The 22,252-nt window shown below is 32.7% G+C and overlaps 1 protein-coding gene across 19 annotated transcripts in view; it reads left to right on the top strand.

Moving 5' to 3' along the window:
• EHBP1 (EH domain binding protein 1) overlaps window positions 1-22,252 on the top strand; it is a 391,476-nt gene that overhangs the window by 298,106 nt on the left and 71,118 nt on the right. For all 19 annotated transcript variants that reach the window (XM_072937655.1, XM_072937664.1, XM_072937665.1 and 16 more), the window contains 4 exons: window positions 1-179; window positions 795-843; window positions 4,959-5,861; window positions 9,931-10,074. In XM_072937655.1, the coding sequence (XP_072793756.1) occupies window positions 1-179; window positions 795-843; window positions 4,959-5,861; window positions 9,931-10,074 (1,275 nt within the window). The remainder of the gene's footprint in view (window positions 180-794; window positions 844-4,958; window positions 5,862-9,930; window positions 10,075-22,252) is intronic.

Raw genomic sequence — 22,252 nt, 5'->3', positions numbered from 1 at the left:
CCGAGTCCTATACCAAGTCCTGTTTTGGGACGAAAGCCAAATGCTAGTCAATCATTGCTTGTATGGTGCAAAGAAGTTACAAAAAACTACCGAGGAGTGAAAATCACCAATTTTACTACATCGTGGAGAAATGGCTTATCTTTTTGTGCAATATTACACCACTTTAGACCAGATTTAATGTAAGTAGAAACATTGTCCATTCCTGTAAATATTTTGTAAATAATAAATAGGTTTTTGAAAAAACAAAATAGCACATAAAATACTTGACTCTTTTCATTATGCATACCTCTTTCTTTTGGGGAGAAGAAATGTAGCCCAGAAAGAGAAGTTCTTCCTTTTTGATGCCTAAAAACAATCTTTTCTATTTTAAAAGAAATTATTTTTTTCCTTAATCTCATACAAAAAACTGACTTCAGATTATTATGAAAATTTTCTTACGTTAAAATGAGATGAGACAAAATAAACCTGTAGCTCTTTATACATTGACAATAAGAGATTATTACCTCATGGTAAATTTGGTTGTCAAGGCTAGTCTCTGGTCCTCTCCCTTCTCTTTTAGATGGAAAGCTTCAGGCAGTGGAATATGTAATCACTGTTTTTATTTATTTATTTATTTATTTATTTATTTATTTATTTATTTATTTATTTTCCTTAATTTTCCACACTCTTAGTTTTGTTGTTTGAATTGCTGTGAAATTGCTAGTTAGTCTTTAATATTACTGAATGTCAAATTTTTAGAAACAGCTGTTTTTATCAAATACTGTATGTACCTACTGTGCCATTTTCTCCCTCAGTGACTACAAGTCTCTGAATCCTCAAGATATTAAAGAGAACAACAAAAAGGTAAGGATTGCCAAAGAAAAAAATACATAGTTTCAATTTTCGCTTCTCTGCAGCATTTTTTATTAATTTGGGGAAAGTGAGGTTGTTTTGTGAGGTCATAACTATAGCTCACAGAAGGTAGTCTGTTTCCTGCAATTCAAATAGGAAGTTTACTCTCGTTTGTCATGGCCTTTCAAAATCAGAAGTGCCAAAATGGCATCAGATTATTATATGTGTACAAACTCCATTAACTGCCAAATATTTATTAAAGCATATTGCTTTTATTCAAGATTTAGCCTTTAAAAAGTGCACCCCAAACTGTTAGGCTATGAGGTTAGAAAAATCTGTTAGGGTGAGAGCGGGAGCCTTATAGGTATGCAAGAAAGATTGCATATGTTTCTGGAAGCAAAATGGTATGAACTTGGGTTCTTGTTTTTGTTTTTGTTTTTTCAGTTTTTTTCCCATTTTCTGGTAAGCTATACAGTTTTTTCCACATAATTAATATACTGAGGGCAGAGCTTCCCAGTTGTTGTGGAGAAGATATTGATCCTTTGAATCTTCAGGGTAGCTGCGCAGGGCTGAGTTGCTGGAGCCCTCTAGGCTAGTTGGTTGGCTGCATGCTGGCTTAACTATGTACTCCTAAATACAGTACAACATTACAATTTTCTACGTGCACAACAACATAACAAAGGAGGAAAGTACCTAACAACACACGGCAGGTACTCAGTGTTTTTGTGCTGATTTGAATTCTTCAACTGAAAAGTTAATGGAATGTATTGTCTTAGAGCAAGAATTCTTAACCTGGGAGCTGTGGGTAGAATTCAAGGGATCCTTGAACATGGCTAGGGAAGAAATATATTTTATTTTCTTCAGTTATGCATTTAGACAACAAACTACTGTAGTATTAGCAATGCCTGAGACACTATCAACTTTAGAATCTCAGATATTTTCTTATCACTTTACAGTTGCAAATGTCTACAAATACCTTTTAAGCACATCACTTGTTCATAATTGCAATAGTTAATTCATCCATAAAAAGAACGTTTATTGTTTCTCAAATCAGTTATATTAATATTTTCAAATTTTTATTTTTCAATATAATTGGTTTCTTTTATAATCATATACATTTTATACACATAAAATATTATTCTGAAAAGGGGTTCATTGCCAAAATAATTCATGGGACAAAGTGAGTAATAACCTCTGGTCTAGACTAAAGTTTTTAATCTACTTTAAATTAGATCATTAAAAAGGAACCTTGATAGAAGTTCAATTAGATGAAAATTTAAATTTTAAAAAATTGTTTTACTTTTATTGATCTCTCAAAGCAAAAATTTATATTTCCATTAAAAAATTCTAATTTCTTTGCACATGCATGATGCTGACTCTAGAGAAATATATTTAAAAACTGTCAATTTGTTAAAATTAAAATATGCTACCAAAAGTAATCTTTAAAAATCAGTGTAATTTTCTTTATACAAATCATGCTACGAAATAAGTCATTTTCATGAATTATTTCCTGTATGATTTTGAAGAGCCTGTGTCTTATCAAAGTGAAATGCCTTGTTTTTTCATCAGTTAAGTTATACAGTTAGCCCTCTGTATCTGCAAATGTGGAACCATGAATACAGAGGTCTGGCTGTGCTCTACCATTTTATGTAAGGGAATTTAGCATCCCCAGATTCAGTATCTGCAGGAGCTGCTAGAATCAGTCCCTTATGGATACCAAGAGACGACCATATCTTTAGATATGACAGTTCTTTATCTGTATTTTCTTGCATTTCAACAGAATACTAAGCTGATTTAAGTGCAGATAAAAGCATTATATAACAAAACATTATTTTTATAAAGTGAAGCTTTCATGTTACTGTTTGAGATTTTGAAAAGGAAACATTTTTGATTTTACCTAGCTATATATTTTTAAAGAGTATGGGAAATCTCATTAGGGCTTAATTTACACTTCTTTACATTTTGTGAGGAACTTAATAATTCAAGCATACCTTGAATTCACATATTACTACAAGGAGAAGTATATCCCATTAAAATTTTTTCTCAATTAAATCTTAAAGGACAGATAATTACAGCTTTTTGAAAAGGATTTTAATGTAGATGATCCTATTCATTGCACAATTCAATAAATAACTGTTATACTTTCCTTGTCATCACTTTGCAACTTCTTACCTGATATCTACAATGAGTATCAGTTGCTACCTGCAGATTTATTTCCGGCTTCACACAGTGCTTCCCGATAACCCCATCTGCCCTTAATTGAACTTAAAGCAGTGCAAGAAACAATGCCTGTGTCTTAAGTTCCATGCAGATGCACACCATGACTGGCAGTGACTCCTTACCAATTAAATGACATCTAGGAATGAATAAGACCATTTTCTTTGAAAGAACCTCTTTTTCTCCACACACAAACAGCTAAAAAGGCAGTAGGTGATTGACCATAGCCTAAGAGGTTAACCTATGGGAAAATTCCTTTATAAAGTCTTGACCTCGCTTACAAGAAACCTGGTTTGTTTTTAAATGTTGTTTTAGTGCAATTAGTGTACATAAAATGAATTGCTACATGAAGCAAAACAACAGCAGGAGATTCTCCACAAGGAAGCTAATCATTTTCCCAAGTCTGTAAAAAGTGCTGAATAAAAACAGCATTTACCTGTGACATCTGATCTTAACCAATATGTCAGTGTTTTAGATAATTGGGAAGTATTTAGAATACTGCCTGTGGCGCTTTTCCTGATGGTCTGCAATTGATGTCTGTCGGTCAAGTTGTCAAGACACATGAGGAGGAAAATGACTTTAATTTTCTTAAAATATGTAAAATAACAAACAGGCCCAAACATGCATACCAACTGAGCTATTCTCTCAAGTAAATATTTTGCAGTACTTAAATTATGAAACATAGTGCTGTGAAAATTGAAAAGGCTTTAATATCATAATTTATTTTTCATTTTTTTTCTTACTTATTCCACAACATTTATTGAAGTACAGGAAGAATACAAGACAGTGATTACATTCCAAGGTAGAAATGCACTTTAACATGTAAGTTAATTCCTTCTGAATTGTTACATAATTTTTAGAAAACTTTTTTCTAGTTACGGTCCTCCATCTAGGTTGTTACAAAGACTAGACATTTTATATCCAAAAGCAAGAATATAACTTGAGGGTCCTTACTTTTTCCAAGAGTATATTTACCTTTAGCCATATTTTTAATGCTTCCTAGCAACACAGTACTGTTTTCAAGGGTTAGTTCAGGATAGTAATAATTAATTGTAAATTGAGAAACAGCTTTGATTCTTCAAAACTAGAAAAACCTGATGTGCCACAGTCATTTAAAGGCTAACAGAAATAATACAATGCAGCCTCACATTCTGAACTAGGTTGTACTACTCAAAACATTTCTTTCCAAAATGGATGAAGTGGAAATGAAGTCACTCTTCTCATTATGAAAATCAGTTTTAATTGGACATTAAAAAATGTTTCTATGTTTCTAGACTTAAATAGCACTTTTTTTGTTGTTGTACTTTTTCTTCACAAATCACTGCAATTACATGGCCAGGGAAAAGAAAAGTTGATAGGAATAATAAAGCTCTAGATGAATTATTGTATCTTTATACCTTAGTTCTTTATCACAAAAATCAGTTCTAAGACTTTTTTATTAATTCTCATTTTTGCTTATTTTCTGTACTGGAAAAGAACATCTCAATTGTTACTAATTAAGAAAAATGTTTTTCTCTTGAATCTACTCTACTTTTACAAATTCTGACTTGGAATTTTGTTCTGCTCGTGTGGCATAATGTCTGTCAGTAACATAAACACCCTCCAACAATAATAAAAATCCATTAAAATTTTCCTGTTTTTTATGGTAACTTCATTTATGTTTTAAACTTTTTTTGAGGTATAATTGACCTGTTACATATCAGTTTCAAGTGTACAATATGATTTAATATTTGTATACACTGTGAAATGATCACCACAGTAAATCTAGTTAACATCCATTATTTTGCTGTTTTTGCTGTTTGTAAAATATGTAGGCTGGTGGTGATATTTTAAATTTCTTTTTTAAAAAATTAAAATTTATGGATTGTCTGAACTCTTCAATGTATCTTTTGTTTTTCCTTCCTCTGAAGGCATATGATGGATTTGCCAGCATAGGAATTTCCCGGTTATTGGAACCTTCCGATATGGTTTTATTAGCAATTCCTGACAAACTGACTGTTATGACTTATCTCTATCAAATAAGGGCACACTTCAGTGGCCAAGAACTAAATGTTGTTCAGATAGAAGAAAACAGCAGTAAAAGCACATATAAAGTTGGAAACTATGAAACAGATACAAACAGTTCTGTTGATCAAGAAAAATTCTACGCAGAGCTTAGTGATCTGAAGCGGGCGCCTGAACTGCAGCAGCCTCCCAGCGGAGCGGTGGACTTCTTATCACAGGATGACTCTGTATTTGTAAATGATAGTGGAGTTGGAGAGTCAGAAAGTGAACACCAGACTCCTGATGATCATCTCAGTCCAAGCACAGCCTCCCCTTACTGTCGCAGGACTAAAAGTGACACAGAACCCCAAAAGTCCCAGCAGAGCTCTGGAAGGACTTCAGGATCAGATGACCCTGGAATGTGTTACAGTGCAGATTCAAACCACACACAAGCTTTGTTAGGCAAGAAGAGACTATTGAAAACTGAGACTTTAGAATTAAGTGACTTATACGTTAGTGATAAGAAGAAGGATGTGTCTCCACCCTTTATTTGTGACGAGACCAATGAGCAAAAGCTTCAGACTCTAGACATCAGTAGTAACTTGGAACAAGAAAAATCAGAGAATTCCAGACCCTTAGAATGCAGATCAGATCCTGAATCACCTGTCAAAAAACCAAGTTTATCTCCCACTTCTAAACTTGGATACTCGTACAGTAGAGATGCAGACCTTGCAAAGAAAAAACGTACTTCACTGAGGCAGACAGAGTCTGATCCAGATGCTGATAGAACCACCTTAAATCATGCAGATCACTTGGCAAAAACAGTCCAGGTAAGTGAGTGAGAATGATGGATACATATATTTAGTAAATAGTTATTCTGGTTTTTTTGTTTTGTTTCTTTTTGTATTCATGGAACACTTTTACAGATGATTAAAGATGAAGTATAATTTCCCATTTTAGAAAAACCAGAAATGCACCATAAACTTCATATAAGTTTGTGATATAATACTTTAAGCCTATAAATAAACCCCAATTTCAAGACTGAAGAATAAAGAATGTTAAACTTTTCAAATAAAAATGTTATTAACCTTTTATAAAAACAGTATTTTATAGGTAAGTCAAAGATATTTCAGTATTCCATTTAGTAAGAATGTCATCCTGGAAATGTACAATGCCAAATTAAATATTTCTCATTTAAAGCATTTTCTTCAAATATTTTAGTTGTATTGCAATTGGTATTTTCAGTCCCATCATTAGTTGTGGTTTAAAATCACAGTAACATTCAGATTTCTCCTCATGAGGGGAATATGGCAGAGATTGGACCTTACAATATTTACTGTATTTAATTGAATCTGTGGTACCATCAATGATAAGATATACTATTATTTTATGTACCACAAAGAAAGAAAAACACTGCCAATAAACTATGATATGTGGTTTTCTCATCTCATAGAATTTTTGTTTTATACCTATTAAAATAGTTCTTTTAGACTTATTTAGGCATGGATTTTTTAATCACATAATGCTCTTATGTACATGTAAAAGGGAGTTTGTTAGCAAAATAAACTGGTTAAGGTATAATTATCATAGAATTTAGAATCTGACTCTTCTTGAATCATTTTGGTATAGAGTTGTTGGTGTTCCTGTTTTTCAACATAGTGTTGTCCTCTGTACCATCAAAAGCATGATGTTACAACAGTAGTTCTCAGAGTATGATCTGGGGACCTCTGAGGCTCTCCAAGACTTTCAGAGAGACTCCAAAGTTGAAACTATTTTCATAATAGTACTGAAACATTATTTACCTTTTTCACTTTCATTTTCTCACAAGTATACAGTGGCATTTTCTGGAGGCTACATATTTTGTGGTATCTCAAGAGATTGAATACAGAATTAGATGTGAGTTTCTAGCTGCCTTCTATTAAGTCAGATATTAAAGACTGAATTCCAAAAAATATTAAGTAATGCCATTCTTCTCACTTAGTTTTATTTTCAATGTAGTTATTTTTATTAGGATATGTTAACATCTTGGGTTTATTATATTTATTTTAAAGGAATGAATAAATAAATATTTTTAAATGTCTTGGTTTTAATTTATAAAATGACAAATCTCTCTCTATATATATATATAGATACATAACCCACATAAGTAAAAGCTTTTAGGAATCCTCAGTTTTTAAGCACATAAAGGGATTCAGAGACCAAAAAGGTTGAGAACCTCTGAATTACAGCATCTCTCCACTGTTGTCCTGGGATTTTCTTCTCTGTGGTACTCACTGATAATAGCACTTTCTTAACCTTACTCGTAGGTCCCAACAAAAGATTTTCAGACAATAACCTGGAGTTATGTTCCATTCTCAAATAGTACTCAAATGGTTGTTGACTGAAACATCAAGAAATTGCGGTCATGCCACCAGAATTATCAAGCACATGCATATGTAGGCATTGACAGCTATGTCTTGACTACTACCTGTATGACAGAGATTATAAGATGTCATCAATTTTAAGATTTCAGAGGTGTTAAAATGTGCGTCTTAGATCAAAGAAAAATAGTAACTAACAAATCAACCCCTGTTCTCCTAATCAAAAATCTTAAGTCAAAGGTTCTAAGTACCTAAACTTTCAGGATATCATAGTGTCTATATATAGTAGATAATCAGTAAACATCCAGTGATTGTCAGTTGCAGAATTTGGTGAGCCTAAGTTTGAATTTCAATACAGATTTTTCTTATAAACTGAGTTTTTAAGGTAAATGTGTTTAGTTAAGTCTAGAAATTGATTAGTATTTAAAAATTAAAAATGCTCAGTAAACCTGGATTCTCATCTTGGCTCTGTCAGTAATTACCAATGTGACACATTAACCAGCCATTTAAATTCTTTAAATCTTATTTTTCACTTATGTTAAATGAAATAACCTCTGAGAGCCCTTTTAGATCTCAAACTGTGTCATGCTGTGATTCTATTCAGATTATTTAAGTGATGTAATTTAAGGAAATGCACAGACTGATACAGTCAGCATCTGTCTACAACTCCGTATATATTTGTTTGTTGGCCGTTGGTTTATTATTGGTTAGAATATTGCTTAGGGCAAATTTAAAGATTTTTTGGCAAAAGTATTTACTGCCTGATACCAAAAGTTATAGTGTAAGTGCTACTACTTGGTAGATTTTTTTCTTATATATAGCAGCTAAAATTTGAACAATTAAAAATCTGATTTTTTTCTTTTGTACACTGTATTTCATCAATTCTAAGATACACATCTTTTTACATTTTAACTTCTCTGAAATCAAGATGTTACTTAAATAGTAGGTTAGAATTTAATTGACAGAGTTCTTTCTTAGAAACTCTAATAATTAATTGCATTTGACTAGAGGAAATTTGATAATTTAATATGGCTGTATAAGCTTAACAAAGTCATAGTGTTGCCCATATGAGTGGCTAAAACATATGATGACCATTATATGTCTTACACACATCTCAGATTTTACAACCTACGTGGTAAGTGGTTAAAGCTTATTATATACATGGGAAAACTGAGATTTACAAAGTTGCCTTAAAATCACATAATAAATGTTTAAAGTTTGAATTCAAAACCAACCTTGTCTGTCTTCAAAAACTACATTCCTAAACTTTATGCTCACAATATCGCTTCATTTTTTACCATAACAGCACTGAAAATAATTATAGCCCAGATGTAACATCAGCAATTATATCAAATCACTTAAAAATGTTTATCTCATGAGATTTTTCCTCTGGACTTTTTCCTAAGAAGATAATTAGAACTGTACACAACAATTCACACACAGAGATGTTCTTAAAAGCATTGTTTATGAGAGTGAAAAATTATAAACAACCTAAATATCCAATAGTATAAGACAAGTTTAAGTATGATGTGTTCGTGTTAATACAATGCTAGGTAGACAATTTAAAATCATGTTTGCAAAGAAATATTTAAGGGCAGGAGAAAGTGCTCACAATAGAATATGAAGTTGAAAAAAGCATGATTCAACAGTGATTATCTCTGGGTACTAAGATTGCTAATTTTTAATTTTTTAAATATTTTTTAAATTGAGGTATAATTCACATACTAGTTTCAGGTGTATGACAGTGATTTGATATTTGTATCGATTACAAATTGATCACAGTAAGCCAAGTTAACATCCATTACCATACATAATTACAAAAGGTTTTTATTCTGATAATCTTTGCTTAAAATTACAGAGAAAGGTTTAAAATTGTTATTTTAAAACATAAAGATCACCATTTAAGAGATGATTTCCATTGGTAATCTATTATTCTCCAAACATATATTGTAAAAAGTACAAATTAATCCAGGAAAATACTGTTTCAATCTTGATACGGTTCATTGTTGTAAGGAAAGTGAGCCCTAGAGAAAACCAGTATTACTTTTTTTTAAAGCAAAATATGATAGCTTTGAGTTTTCTATAAACGTTGTATTGTCAAGAATTTAAAGAATTGTTGCCACCGATATTTAAAATCATTCAAAATGCAAATTTGGAAGACACTTAAGTGTTATCAATTCTGTATGACTGTAAAAGTAAAACAGAACTTTTAAAAATATCTTTGCCGGATTATACTGTGATTAGCAAATTTGAAGAATGTGTATAATATGTATATGGACCTCATACCTTATGAGAATATGTTCTAATAAAAATGTAGTTAAATTTAACCCAAGTTTTAGCCAGTAAAAATCTATTCCTTTTAGTCAAAATGTATGTATTCATTCCACAGCTTCTAGTCAACATTAATATTTTCTGTAGGTAATTTCATAAAGCTGCAGTCTTTTATTTTGAAAGATTGTGTAACCATTGATTAGTTTACAAAAGTAGATTACATGCTTTTTTTTTTTTTGGCTCCTAATTCTGTATCTTTGCTTTTAAGCATCGAATGTTATCCAGACAAGAAGAACTTAAGGAAAGAGCAAGAGTTCTTCTTGAGCAAGCAAGAAGAGATGCAGCTTTAAAGGCAGGGAATAAGCAGAATACCAGCACAGCCACACCACCCTGCAACAGGCAGCTAAGTGATGTGAGGAACATTGGTTTAAAAAAAAAAAAGCATTGTTTGCTGTAATCATGGGGTTGAGGAGACTAATTTATTTATTTTGATAGATTACTTTTCCATAGATTTTATGTACTGTGAGAACTTGGTATATTTATTGAACTGATAAATTCATACTTGGAAGAGCATGTCGTAATTATTCCTACACAGCAGTGTTAGCTATGAGGAAAAGGAAGATCCTAGGATATAATTTCCACCTATATTGAATAGTCTATTTTTTTAATTTATATTTTGTAATTTAGTTGTGCTTTGCTTAAGATGATATTTTTTCCGTGGAAGTCAATTTATTTGGCAGTATTAGACTATAACAATGATACCTACCATTTATTGAAATACCTGTCATATGTTCAAGGCATGATAATGGATGTTTTATGTAATTTTTATTTTATGTAGCATCATGAAATAGATATTCAAACTCCTTTTTAGATAAGAAGATTGAGGCTGATACTTAAGGTAATTTGTACAAGGTTGCAGTCAGTAAATGATGAATTCAGGATTTGAACTTGAGACTTATCGGACTCCAGGGTCAATGCTTTTTTCCATCAGTCACCGGCTCCCCCAACTTAAACTATATTTTTATACATATTTTTGTGTGGTACCTCACAGATAATAATGAACATACAGTAATAGAAGCCCTTAGATCTGGGGGGACATGAACCTCTTCATGAATCTGAAAATTATGACAACCCTGCCCTAGTCCTAATTTTACATGTAAATAAAACTGCACGTTCTTTTTTTTTTTTTTTTTTTAAGAACAGTTTTAGATTCACAGCAGAATTAAGAGGAAGGTATAGAGCTTCCCCATAGACCCCTGCACCCACACATGTATAGCTTCCCTCCTTAACAGCACTCTCCACCAAGGTGGTACATTTGTTAAAACAGATGAATTTACATTGACATGTCATTATTACCCAAAGTCCATAGTTTACATTATGATTTACTCTTGGTGTTATATATTTTGTGAATTTGGACAAATGTTAATGACACATCCATCATTATAATATCATACAGAGTATTTTCACTGCCCTAAAATTCCACTGTGTTTCACATATTAATCCCTCCCCTCATCCCCAACCTCTGGCAGCCTGATAATTTTATTGTCTTCTTAATTTTGATGTTTTCCAGAATGCCATATAGTTGCAACCTCAGTATGTTGCCTTTTCTGATTGCCTTCTTTTCACTTAGTAATATGCATTTAAGGTTCTTTCATGTCTTTTTGTGACTTGATAGCTCACTTTTTAGTGCTGAATAATATTCCACTGTCTGGATATGCCACAGTTATTTATTCATTCACCTATTAAAGGGCATCTTGGTTGCTTCCAAGTTTTGGCAATTATGAATAAAGCTGCTGTAATAATTTACATGCAGATTTTTATGTGGACTTAAGGTTTTCAACTCCTTTGGATAAATACCAAGGAGCACAATTGTTGGATCTTATGGTAAGAGTATGTTTACTTTTGTAAGAAATCACCAACTGTCTTCTGAAGTAGCTGTACCACTTTTCATTCCCACCAGCAATGAATGAGAGTTCTTGTATTTTACATTCTTACCAGCTTTGGATGTTGTCAGTGTTCTGGATTTTGGCCATTCTAATAGGTGTGTAGTGGTATCTCATTGTTTTAATTTCCTGATGACATGTGATATAGAGCATCTTTTCATAAGCTTATTTGCCATCTGTAAATCTTCCTTGGAGAGGTATTTGTTAAGGTCATTGGCTTATTGGGAAGGGCAAGTAATTAGGTTTTGGTTTTTTTTTTTAGTTTAATTTAATTTATTTATTTTAAGGAGGTAGGTAATTTGGCTTTTTTTTTTTTAATAGTAGTACTGGGGATTGAACCCAGGACCTTGTGAATGCTAAACACACACACTGCCACTGAACTATACCCTCCCCACTAGCCTATTTTTAAATCAGGTTGTTTATTTTCTTACCGTTGTGTTTTAAGAGTTCTTTGTTTATTTTGAATAACAGTCTGTTATCAGATGTATCTTTGCAAATATTTTCTCCTTGCCTATAGCTTGTTTTCTCATTCTCTCCATCTTGCCTTTCACAGAGCAGTTTTTAATTTTAATGAAATCTAGCCTATCCGTTATTTCTTTCATGGATCATGCCTTTGGTGTTGTATCTAAAATGGCATCACCATACCCACAGTCACCTCGGCTTTCTCCTATATTATCTTCTAGGAGTTTTACAGTATTGTGTTTTACATTAGGTCTGTGATCCATTTTGAGTTAATTTTTGTGAAGGGTGTAAGGTCTGTGTCTAGATTACTTTTTTTTGCATGTGCACGTCCAGTTGTTCCAGCACCATTTGTTGAAAAGACTGTTTTTGCTCCATTGTGCTACTTTTGCTCCTGTGTCAAAAACATTCATTTTGAGGGGTACTAAGGTAAATGATACTGTGTTTTTAATTTCAAATTCTATTTGTTCATTGCTGGTATATAGGAAAGCAACTGACTTTTGCATATTAACCTTGTATCTTACAACCTTACTAGTTCCTGGAGAGGTTTTTCCATGCTGCCCCTCCCCCCCGCCATTCAATTCTTTCAGATTTTCTACATAGAGGATCATATCATCTAGGAACAAAGGCATTTTTATTTCTTCCTTCCCATGCATACTTTTTAAAATACCTTTCAGATACCAGCTTAATAACCTCTGACCTTGAACATTGTTTTTCAGACTTAAAGTTTTTTTTCTTTATTATTTTTTTTTCTTTAGGTAAAGTATAGTTGATTTACGATATTAGTTTCAGGTGTACAACATAGTAATTCAATATTTTTATAGATTATACTCCATTTAAAGTTATTATAGAATATTGATTATGTTTCCTGTGCTGTACGATATGCAGACTTCAGGTCTTTATATGATGTCATGTAAAATGGGTTTAGTGGGCTACTATAATTTTATTTTCAATGAAAAGGAGTAGAACACTTGAATGAAATAAACATCAGAATTGATCACACATCATAGTATTTTTGTGTGAGACTTGTTTTAGTTAGGTGGTATGTGTGCTTCCTGGATTTGGTATAAGATGTGTTTTTAACTGTAGGTCGTGATAAAAATGTTTGAGAAACTGATCTAGATTGCCACTCTTTCTAAGGAAGAACTTTTGTAGCCCTTGTACCAACTCTTTCAGTGCCTAGCCATCTGTTACATCATCAATTGCTTGATTTGGTTGTTTGCCAGATATTTATTGTCGGAAGTGAGTATATTTATGGTGACAGAAAAGTCTAAGGTTCTTCCCTCATGGAAGTTGCATTTTGGTCAAAAGTGACAGGTAATAATGAATAATTAAGTTAACTACAAAGTGTGAAAACTACATGATGCAGTAGAGGATAATTGGAGTAGGTAGGAGTGATTTGAGGAGGGGGGCATTTGAGCTAAGATTTGATGGGTGAGAAGGATCTGGTTAAGTGAAGAGCCACAGAAATAATATTCTCTTTAAAAAGAAAGTTATTTAATTGATACTGTATTTTATTTGTAATGAACTTTGTTTCACAATTCTTTCATGCTCCATAAGTTATGGAAAATTTATAGCTCTGTATTTTTAAATTCAGAATACCTGAGATTTAAATGATCTGTCTGCCAAGTAGATTTTTAAAAAGCAATTACTTTACCTATGTGTAAATTTTACATATATTAATAATTGCCATATAATGTTTATTGAGCGCTTACCGTGTGTCAGACAGGATTCAAAGTGCTTTCACATGGATTTTCTCATTTAATCTCCAAAACAATTATCTCTGTAGTTGAGAAAACTGACACACAAGCAAGTTAACAAGCTGCCTATGGTCACACAGCTAATAAGTAACAGAGCCAATAATTGAACCTAGGCAATTTGACTTCAGTGATTATGTTTTTAAAGCATTGTGTTATGTTTCCTTCTTATTTATTTTTCCGACATCCTTGTGAAATAGAAATAGGTATTATTTTTGTGTCTATTGTAGAGGTTAAGAAAATGAGTTAGGAAAGAGTGTTTAAATTTACCTAGAGTTGCAGATTAGTCATCTCTTCTATTTAAGGCACCAGTAATTTTACTTATACTTCTAATTTCCCATAAATAAAACTTAAACTTCTGGCTAAATAATATTAGTGTGAATTCAACATCAGAAGTTAATTGCTAAAATATCTTTTATTCTATGTCTGTGACATCTTCTGCATCTGTAAAATATACAACTTGGACTTTGAGAAACATGATGGTGATGATGTTTCATTGAGTTAGATATTCTTTTACACTGCTGGTGGCATGTAACTTACTATACCTTTCTGGAAAGCGAGTAGACTTCATCAAGAAAGGCTCGTTCCATTTTACCCAATAATACCACTAACAAAGATAAATATATAGGTTTTCATCATAATGTTATTTATAATAGCAAAAGTTATAAAATAACCATCATTAAAAACAGGGGAATGATCAAATAAATTATAACAAATATATATACTTGTTATGTAGCCATTAAAAATTTTTCAGTAATGTTTTGAAAGAATATTGAAAGGAAAATGTTCAGAATGTCATTTTGTACAAAAAGAAAGATATAAAATAGCATATGGGTTACTAACTCCATTTTGAAATAATAGAGGCTATGTTTTTGAATGCATTGAAAAGGACAGGAAGGAAAATAATCCAAATTGTTAATATTTATCCCTAAGGATAGTGTAACAAATGGTGTCTAGAGGCTTTTTTTTTCTGTTTTAAAAATATGATATGTTTAGATAAGTATATTAAACTGGAGAAATTTTTGGAATCCAAAAAAGATATTTTTAAAATATTGTATTCTTAACATACCTAAACATAGTAACATACTTGACCATAAAGCTGTTTTCATTTAAACTAGTGCTTTGTTTCAGTATCTCTAAGATGTATGTGTGTGTGTGTATGTGTATGTTTTAAGAACAGAGATGCAGAAAGAACCCTTCACTTTTACAGTTGATGCCTAGGTGTGAGATAAATGGCAAATTCAATAATAGCAGTTCTGTTTACATTGAGAGGACGTGAAACTCTTGATGACTACTATTTGATAAATGGTAATCATGATATCTCACAAAATATCTCATTGTTCCTTTGCCACTGATGTGACTTGGATTTGTTGTCTTATAATCATTTATTAGTTGTTACATTTCTTTTTCTCATGAAGAGCAGCTCTCTGCTGCATAGCTAGCTAGCTGCATGCCCGGCTGGTTACTTTATTGCATTTATTTCCCACGTACCCAAAGTTGTACCCTATTGCTTATGAAACTCTGCTTCAGACAGTCCCAAAGATACTTTCCCTCTTTCAGGTTACGTTCTGCTGCATAAAAGAACACTGAAAACCTTATTGATATAAAATAACCATTTTATTGTACTCACAGATTCTATAAGTTAAACATTAGTATAGGACACTGGGAGGATTGTTTGTTTCTGTTCTACAATTTCTGGGGCTGGTTTTCAGCTAGGACCTGTGCTTGACTATCAGTTGGAATAACTGTACATGGCCTCTCCATATATTCTCTCCACATGGGGTAGTATGGGCTTTCTCACAGCATGGTGGCTGGATCTAACAGCAAGTGTCCCAAGAGAGTAAGATAGACCCTCTTATGCATTCTTATGATCTAGCTTTAAAAGTCACATGGCATCACTTTTGCCATACTGTTGGCTTAAGCAGCCAGCAAACTGTACCCAGGTTGAAGTAGCAGAGACACACATGCTACCACGCAATGGAGGAGCGTCAAAGTCACATTGTAAGAAGGGCATGTGTCATGGAAGATATTGTTGCAGCCTCTTCTCAGTTATAGTTTAAGCTCAATTTAAAAACTTTCAGTGGGGAGAATATAGTAGCTCAGTGGTAGAGTGTGTGCCTAGCATGCACAAGGTCCTGGGTTCAATCCTTAGTACCTCCATTAAAAATAAATAAACTTGTTTACCCGCCCCCCCAAAAAAAACAAGAAAATAAAATAAAAAATAAAATTTTTCTTGCACATTCTACTATTACTCATTTTTCAAGTAAGTCAAACCCTATATAAATGGGTTATGGAGAACATCAATTCCATGAACTAAATAGTACATTCTGGGACCGTTGCTCTAGTTTTGATACCCAGTACTCTGTGGGACTTATATATTGAAACGATTTAAGAAAGAAAATGTGAAATGTCAGAGGAGTCCAGTTTCACAAAAGAAGTTAGACCTTGCCATTGCTTTTCGTATTTTCAACTTAGTATGCAATTTGATAATCAGAATGATATCTTTTCCAAGGATATAGTAGCGTTTTTAATTTGATCATTTTCTTTATCATTTCTGGTAGCTCTTGTACATACAGACTGGAATTATTTAGGAGTACTGTCCATAATTTTGGAAAAGTAGTATGGCCAACTTGGCTGACAAAACTAAAAGAGAAAATACCGAATTTCATCTCTGGAGCAGCTGAATGTGACTTAAGTGATACTAAAACTGGAAATTACTTAATCTGTCTAAATCTATTTTTCAATTTGTGATATGGAGGCCAAAATAAAAAATTTACTCCCACGTGACATTCGGATTCATAGGTGTCCATGGTGGAGAGGGTAAGAGAACCATGACTAATGCTATCCCCACTTAAGTGTCAGGCATTCCTTTCACTCTGGAGAGATCAAAAGACTTCTGGTAAATAAAAAGCAGGTCTGACTTAAAAAAAAAAGCTGGCATCTAATTTAGTGAACTGATTGCTTCTATTTTCACTTCCTTATGCTCTTTAATTTGTGCCTTAATTTAGTGTGTTCTTATTTTTAAATTCATTGTAAATTATCTTGCCCTTTATATTGTGTGCTTTGGTACTGAGTCCAGTTGCTGGCAGGGAGAAATATACCTGCTGCTACCCACTGCTTTGTGTGTTCTTAGTTTAACTGAGAATTCCCATGAGTTAAAAAAAAAAAAATGATGGTACCCAGGAGTGACCTCAAGTCTTGAATAAATGAGACACTGACCTTAAATCTTTAAGAGTTTACTGAAGAGCTTAGTTACTTACTCTTAAGAGACTGCTGATTTAGGACTTCTTCAGCAATTTTTTTATCCTTCTAAACTTTGTTTCTATACAACTATCCTAGGACCTTCTGATGAATACTAAGAAGAATGAGTAGAGCCATTTTAATAATTGATGTTAGAGTACTTAAATAGAAGCCTGCACTGCATGGGACAACGTCTGTGTACTCAGTGCAGGTTACCTCCTTTTGAGGTATCTAGTCCGTATCTAGTTCTGGATTGAGAGAGAGAATTTAAGAGGATTCACAGAAGTGTTAAAGGATTGAAAGCAAAGATCTACTTTTAAGGAAAGGCAGGCTTATAAAATATAAAGAGAAAACTGGAAAATAGTTTAAGTACTAATTTGAGTATATGAAGGCTCAAATTCTTTCTGATAACTCCTGCTTACCCAAGAGAATAAACTTCCAAAGTTCTCAATATGGCCTCATATAAAGTCCTTGCAAATCCTGTATCCTCCCTTTCTAGCCTCATTTCTCACCTCTTTCCCATTTTTGACTCTCTACAATCCATCTCGACTAAGTTGCTTGCAGAGAGAATGTAGCATATACTTTCATTCCTATTTCAGGCATTTGCTATTCTCCCTGAAGTGCCTTTCTTCCCTTGTTAGGAAAATCACTTCTGTGAGCACCTCTGTCCTGGCTTCTCGCAGTAGAGTTAATTCTTCTTCCTGTGTCTTTTTCTTATATGTTGTATATATCACTACTGCTACATTTGTCCCATCTAACTATCCATTTATACACCTCTTTCTTCCACTCAACTATCAACTGTTGAAAGTACAAGAACCTTGTATCCCCAGCACCAAGTATTAATACTAAGTAAATGTTTGTTCAATGAATAAATGAAGAGAGGGAATAATGACAGTCTATTTTTCGTGTCTTCTGAGTGTTGACTAATAAAAACATGAGCTTAAACATGAAAAATGTGGGTTGCTAGAAGGAGTTTTTTTGGTAACCAGGAGAAGAGATTATCTCTTTGAAGATCTTTAAAGCAGGATTGATTATCATTATTAGAGAAAGTTAAGGGGTTCCCCTTTCTCAAATCAGTTATAGAGATGACATTTGCCACTTTGGGCCTCATGGTTCCCTGTATCATCCTTTTGTTCTTATTCTTGAATTCTGCATTATACTTTCTTCTGTTGTTACGATGCGTACACACAAAATCCTTGCACATACCTGCTCTTCCCATATCCTGGGGCGTCTTAAGAGAGCTCAGCTTCTAACTCTGCCTCGAATCACACCACTCTAACCAAACATTCCTCTTATATAAATTAGTATAACTTTAACTTGGAAGGCTAGGAAACAATTTCTAAGGCACTGAAGACGATTCTTGATAATATTATCTGGTGGATTCTTATGTACAGACTCTACTTAAGTTATCCTCAGGAAATATTTGGGTTGTAATTTCTCTTAAGAGGGAACTCTCAAACACAGATACTCTAAACCTTATAATTTCTCTTAATTTTTGTGAAGACTACCATTGCATGTTTTAATGAGAACTTGCTACAAGTACATAATGTATTTAGATCTTTTTTAGGCAAAGTAGTTTACATTATTCATTTGTATCTCTGTACCTTTAAACATTTGTTTAACCTGTTTCAGGTGTTTCCTGACATTATTTTTCTATAGGAGGTATATTTTATTGCTATGAATCTCTGTGATTTACATTTCTTTGCTTCCTATTCCTTTTCTCCTGTGAAGATTTTCATATGTTACATTTTACTAATGTAAATTTTATGTGTGATGTTTGTTTTGTTTTCACATGTACTTAAAATAATTTTTTCTAAGTACAACTCAAGGGTTTGACAGGTTTTTCAACAGTCTAGCATTATATAATCCAAAAAAGCTTCCTTGGTTATATATTTAAACTCAACTCTGAGAAAAATGTAATACCTTTTTTCAAGAAAATATTTCCCTTTTAATTATTTATTTTTTTAAAATCAATTTGCTCAAACACCTTTTTCCCATGAAATGCACAAATAGAATTTAATAAGGTAGTCTATTTCAGATTCTTATGCTTATTACTGTTATAATATAATTGATTTTTAAAAAATACATTTAATAAATCCACCATTGCATTTAATACTGCTCATGTAATTGTACAGATAGTTGAAAGAGATGTTTGCATTTGATGTACTAAAGCTTAGGATCAGTACACTAAGAGTATGGGATGACTGCCACCCATATTCCTTGGAATTGTTATTAGGATATTTATGAAGTACTTTGAACCTATCAGAAGAAGGATGCCATATAGTTTTAATTATTAACCTTTATATTTTCAAGAAAGAATAAAATCTATTTTATAAGTAGAAAGTCTAAAAATGGAATTGGGATGATTTTTGAATCTAATTAGTCTGATCACTTAACAATCTGAATTTACATGTTTGTTTTCAGTTCTTTCAACTATAAATTATATAGCATAAGAATATGGTTTGCAAGATAGTTGTTAGATACCTGGAATCTTTTTTGAAAGAAAGATCAACAAAGAATTACATTATTATTAAACAGACTTGAAATTTTTCCCTAGTATTTAATCTGCAAGCATAGTGAGTGATCCATTACAGTTAGTTGGTATAGGAGCCCACCCTCACTTAGCAGGATCAAACTGCAAGGCAGCAGGAAGTCCTGGACAGTTTGCGGTGTCTGTCTTTAAAGGTTTGCAGGAGTATTTGAATCCTCTAAAGAAAACTGTGTACATGGGAAGGGAATTTCAGTTTGGTCAGTCGTTAGTTAACTGCAAAGATCAGTAATCAACAAAGATACAATGGATTTTTTTTTTAACTGGTCATAGTAATGAATCCAAATGTCTTATTTGGTAAGAACCAAAAGAATGCAAGCTACTCTTTTTCGAATTAAACCTTTAACAGGTATTTTGTTGATAGGAAAGAGTGCAACAGCAACCTTGTACTTTTGATGTTAATTGGAAAATACTGATTTAAATGGGACTGATCTGTTGTGCTGATAATTGTAGATTTAGATAAGATCACTAGATCTTTTCCAGATAATCAAAGAAACAGTTACCATCTAATTGGTAAAAAAACTCTAAACATCATGTTGGTAATCTCTGATAGAAACTTTCCCATAGTTTTCATATATGTGTGTGTGTGTGTGTGTGTCCTAAGCATGTCTTATCATAAAAATGTATATAAGAGTATGCTTGCATGTTTATAGATATTGGCTATGTTACATTTAAATAACTAATTAACCTCTAGTATTCAAGCTTTAAAATTAAGATCAAGCTAAAAATTTTTATTTTTTCTAATGACACATATTGTTTGTTCTTTTATTAGAAAGAAGTAGGTAACTTTGCATTTATAATTTAAAAGAACATCAGTTATTATAAAAAGAAATCTAAAACCTTTAATAACATAGAGAGTAAGAATTTTGTCTTTTTTAGGGATTTTTATTCTCTGTATGAGCTGGAATGTCTACACCCAGGGCACAAAGTGAAAATATATTCCTTATTTCTTACTCCAACACAATTGACAAAAGATTTAATGTACATAATCCGTTTCAGACCAGTAAGACTTTAAATATATAGCTAATCTTTTTTTATAGTTGCATTTTATAAAAGAATGCTGATGTACTCCTCTATTCGGCATAAGTGCCTCTATACAGGGCAGTGGTTTTTATTCATTATGATTTAAATAATAGTTTATCTATTATGTCTAAATTTAAGTTGATGTGAAGCCTGCTAACCTAACAATAGCTACTAGACTTCTTGGAAAACATATTGTTAGCTTACTAGCATGTCTTCAAAGTTGCACAAAACACAAGCATTGTGAGGGGGGAAAAATCTCAAGCATCTTTTCTATTATGTGGCCACAAACCCCTAGCCTCAAAAGTCTTATTTATTTGAGATTGCCATGAATGCATGAAGCCAAGACTGGGTATTTTAGCATTAGGAACACTCCTTTTATGGGGCTATTAATGGGCATAGACATTTTCCATATGGCTGTTCAGTGCAGTGTTGAACATCCCAGGATGATATCACCATTACTAAAAGCTGTATTTTATATTGACTTTTCTGTTATTGCTCAGCATGCACAGGGGTAGAGTTTAAATCTTTATTCATTTCATTTTTTAATGTTTCTTTTATTCTCCTTATCATGTTCTGGCTTTCCCAAGGATATATGCCTTGAACGAAAAGTCACATGTGCATTTCTAATTGTGTGCTATTGTATTTACAGTTCCTAGTGGTGGCACTGTGAAGCTACTAATTCCTTTGCTTCACTTGATGTAAAATAATCTGAGTGTCTTTGATAGCAGTGAAACAGTATTAATTGTTTTGTACATTTCTTGGTCACTCTTCTTAGGTGGTCTTCATAATCTATTAGAACTTTCAGCCAGATTTTTGTAATGTCATGCCTCCAGCAGTGATTAAATTGGTAATTAATGAACAGTCTTTGGCAATGTAAACCACATCCCGTTAATTTTTTCCCTTTTGAGTTTTTAGAAGTTGTCTTCTGTGTCAGAAATCATTGCGCCACCTTGCTATGGCCCCTTGGCATGAAACCACAACGACTTGATTTTTGCAGCCATTAGTAGATCAGAGCAGTAATTTCACAGTATTTTGGTCAAGGTAATTATAATACCAAGAACTGAGTAGATTTGAAAATTCACGAAAGAAGTCCAGAAATACCAGGTGAGCTTCCTTGTGTTCACTGGAACGTTATGATTAGTTTAATTGGTCTTTGTTTGATTTTAGCGGCAGAAACTATTTGTGCCACAGCAGTGCAGTGACTTTATACTTGAGTGTTTCTGACCTTCTTTGACAGGGGTGGGTGCAAAAGTGAACCCTTTGAAATAGTTCCCTTCCCAAAAGGGGGTTAAACTGCATTTAAAAAATTAACTATAGAAAAGAAAGCTCTGTAATTAATTTCTTATTATCTTTATTTTTATGAAATGCTGATTTAGCAAGTTTTTTTCTCTAAAATGTTTACAGCTCTTTTGATTTAAATTTTTTTAACCATTACCCTTTCCTGCCTTTGAGATTGCTGATGTATTGCTTCAAAATTATAAAAGAACATTGCAGTGCCTTGATGAGAATGAAATTGAAATGCTGCTTTCCTTTTTGTCACGAAGTAGATAAAAGTATTCCTGTACTTGACTGATTGCTTATATGTATATTAACTCTCGGCGATACATTGTGCACATTAGA

The sequence above is a fragment of the Vicugna pacos genome, chromosome 15 (genome assembly GCF_048564905.1).
Source record: "Vicugna pacos chromosome 15, VicPac4, whole genome shotgun sequence".
NCBI classification, from domain to species: Eukaryota; Metazoa; Chordata; class Mammalia; order Artiodactyla; family Camelidae; genus Vicugna; species Vicugna pacos.
Note: the sequence above shows the minus strand (reverse complement) of the source record. Positions and strands in the feature narration are given on the sequence as shown.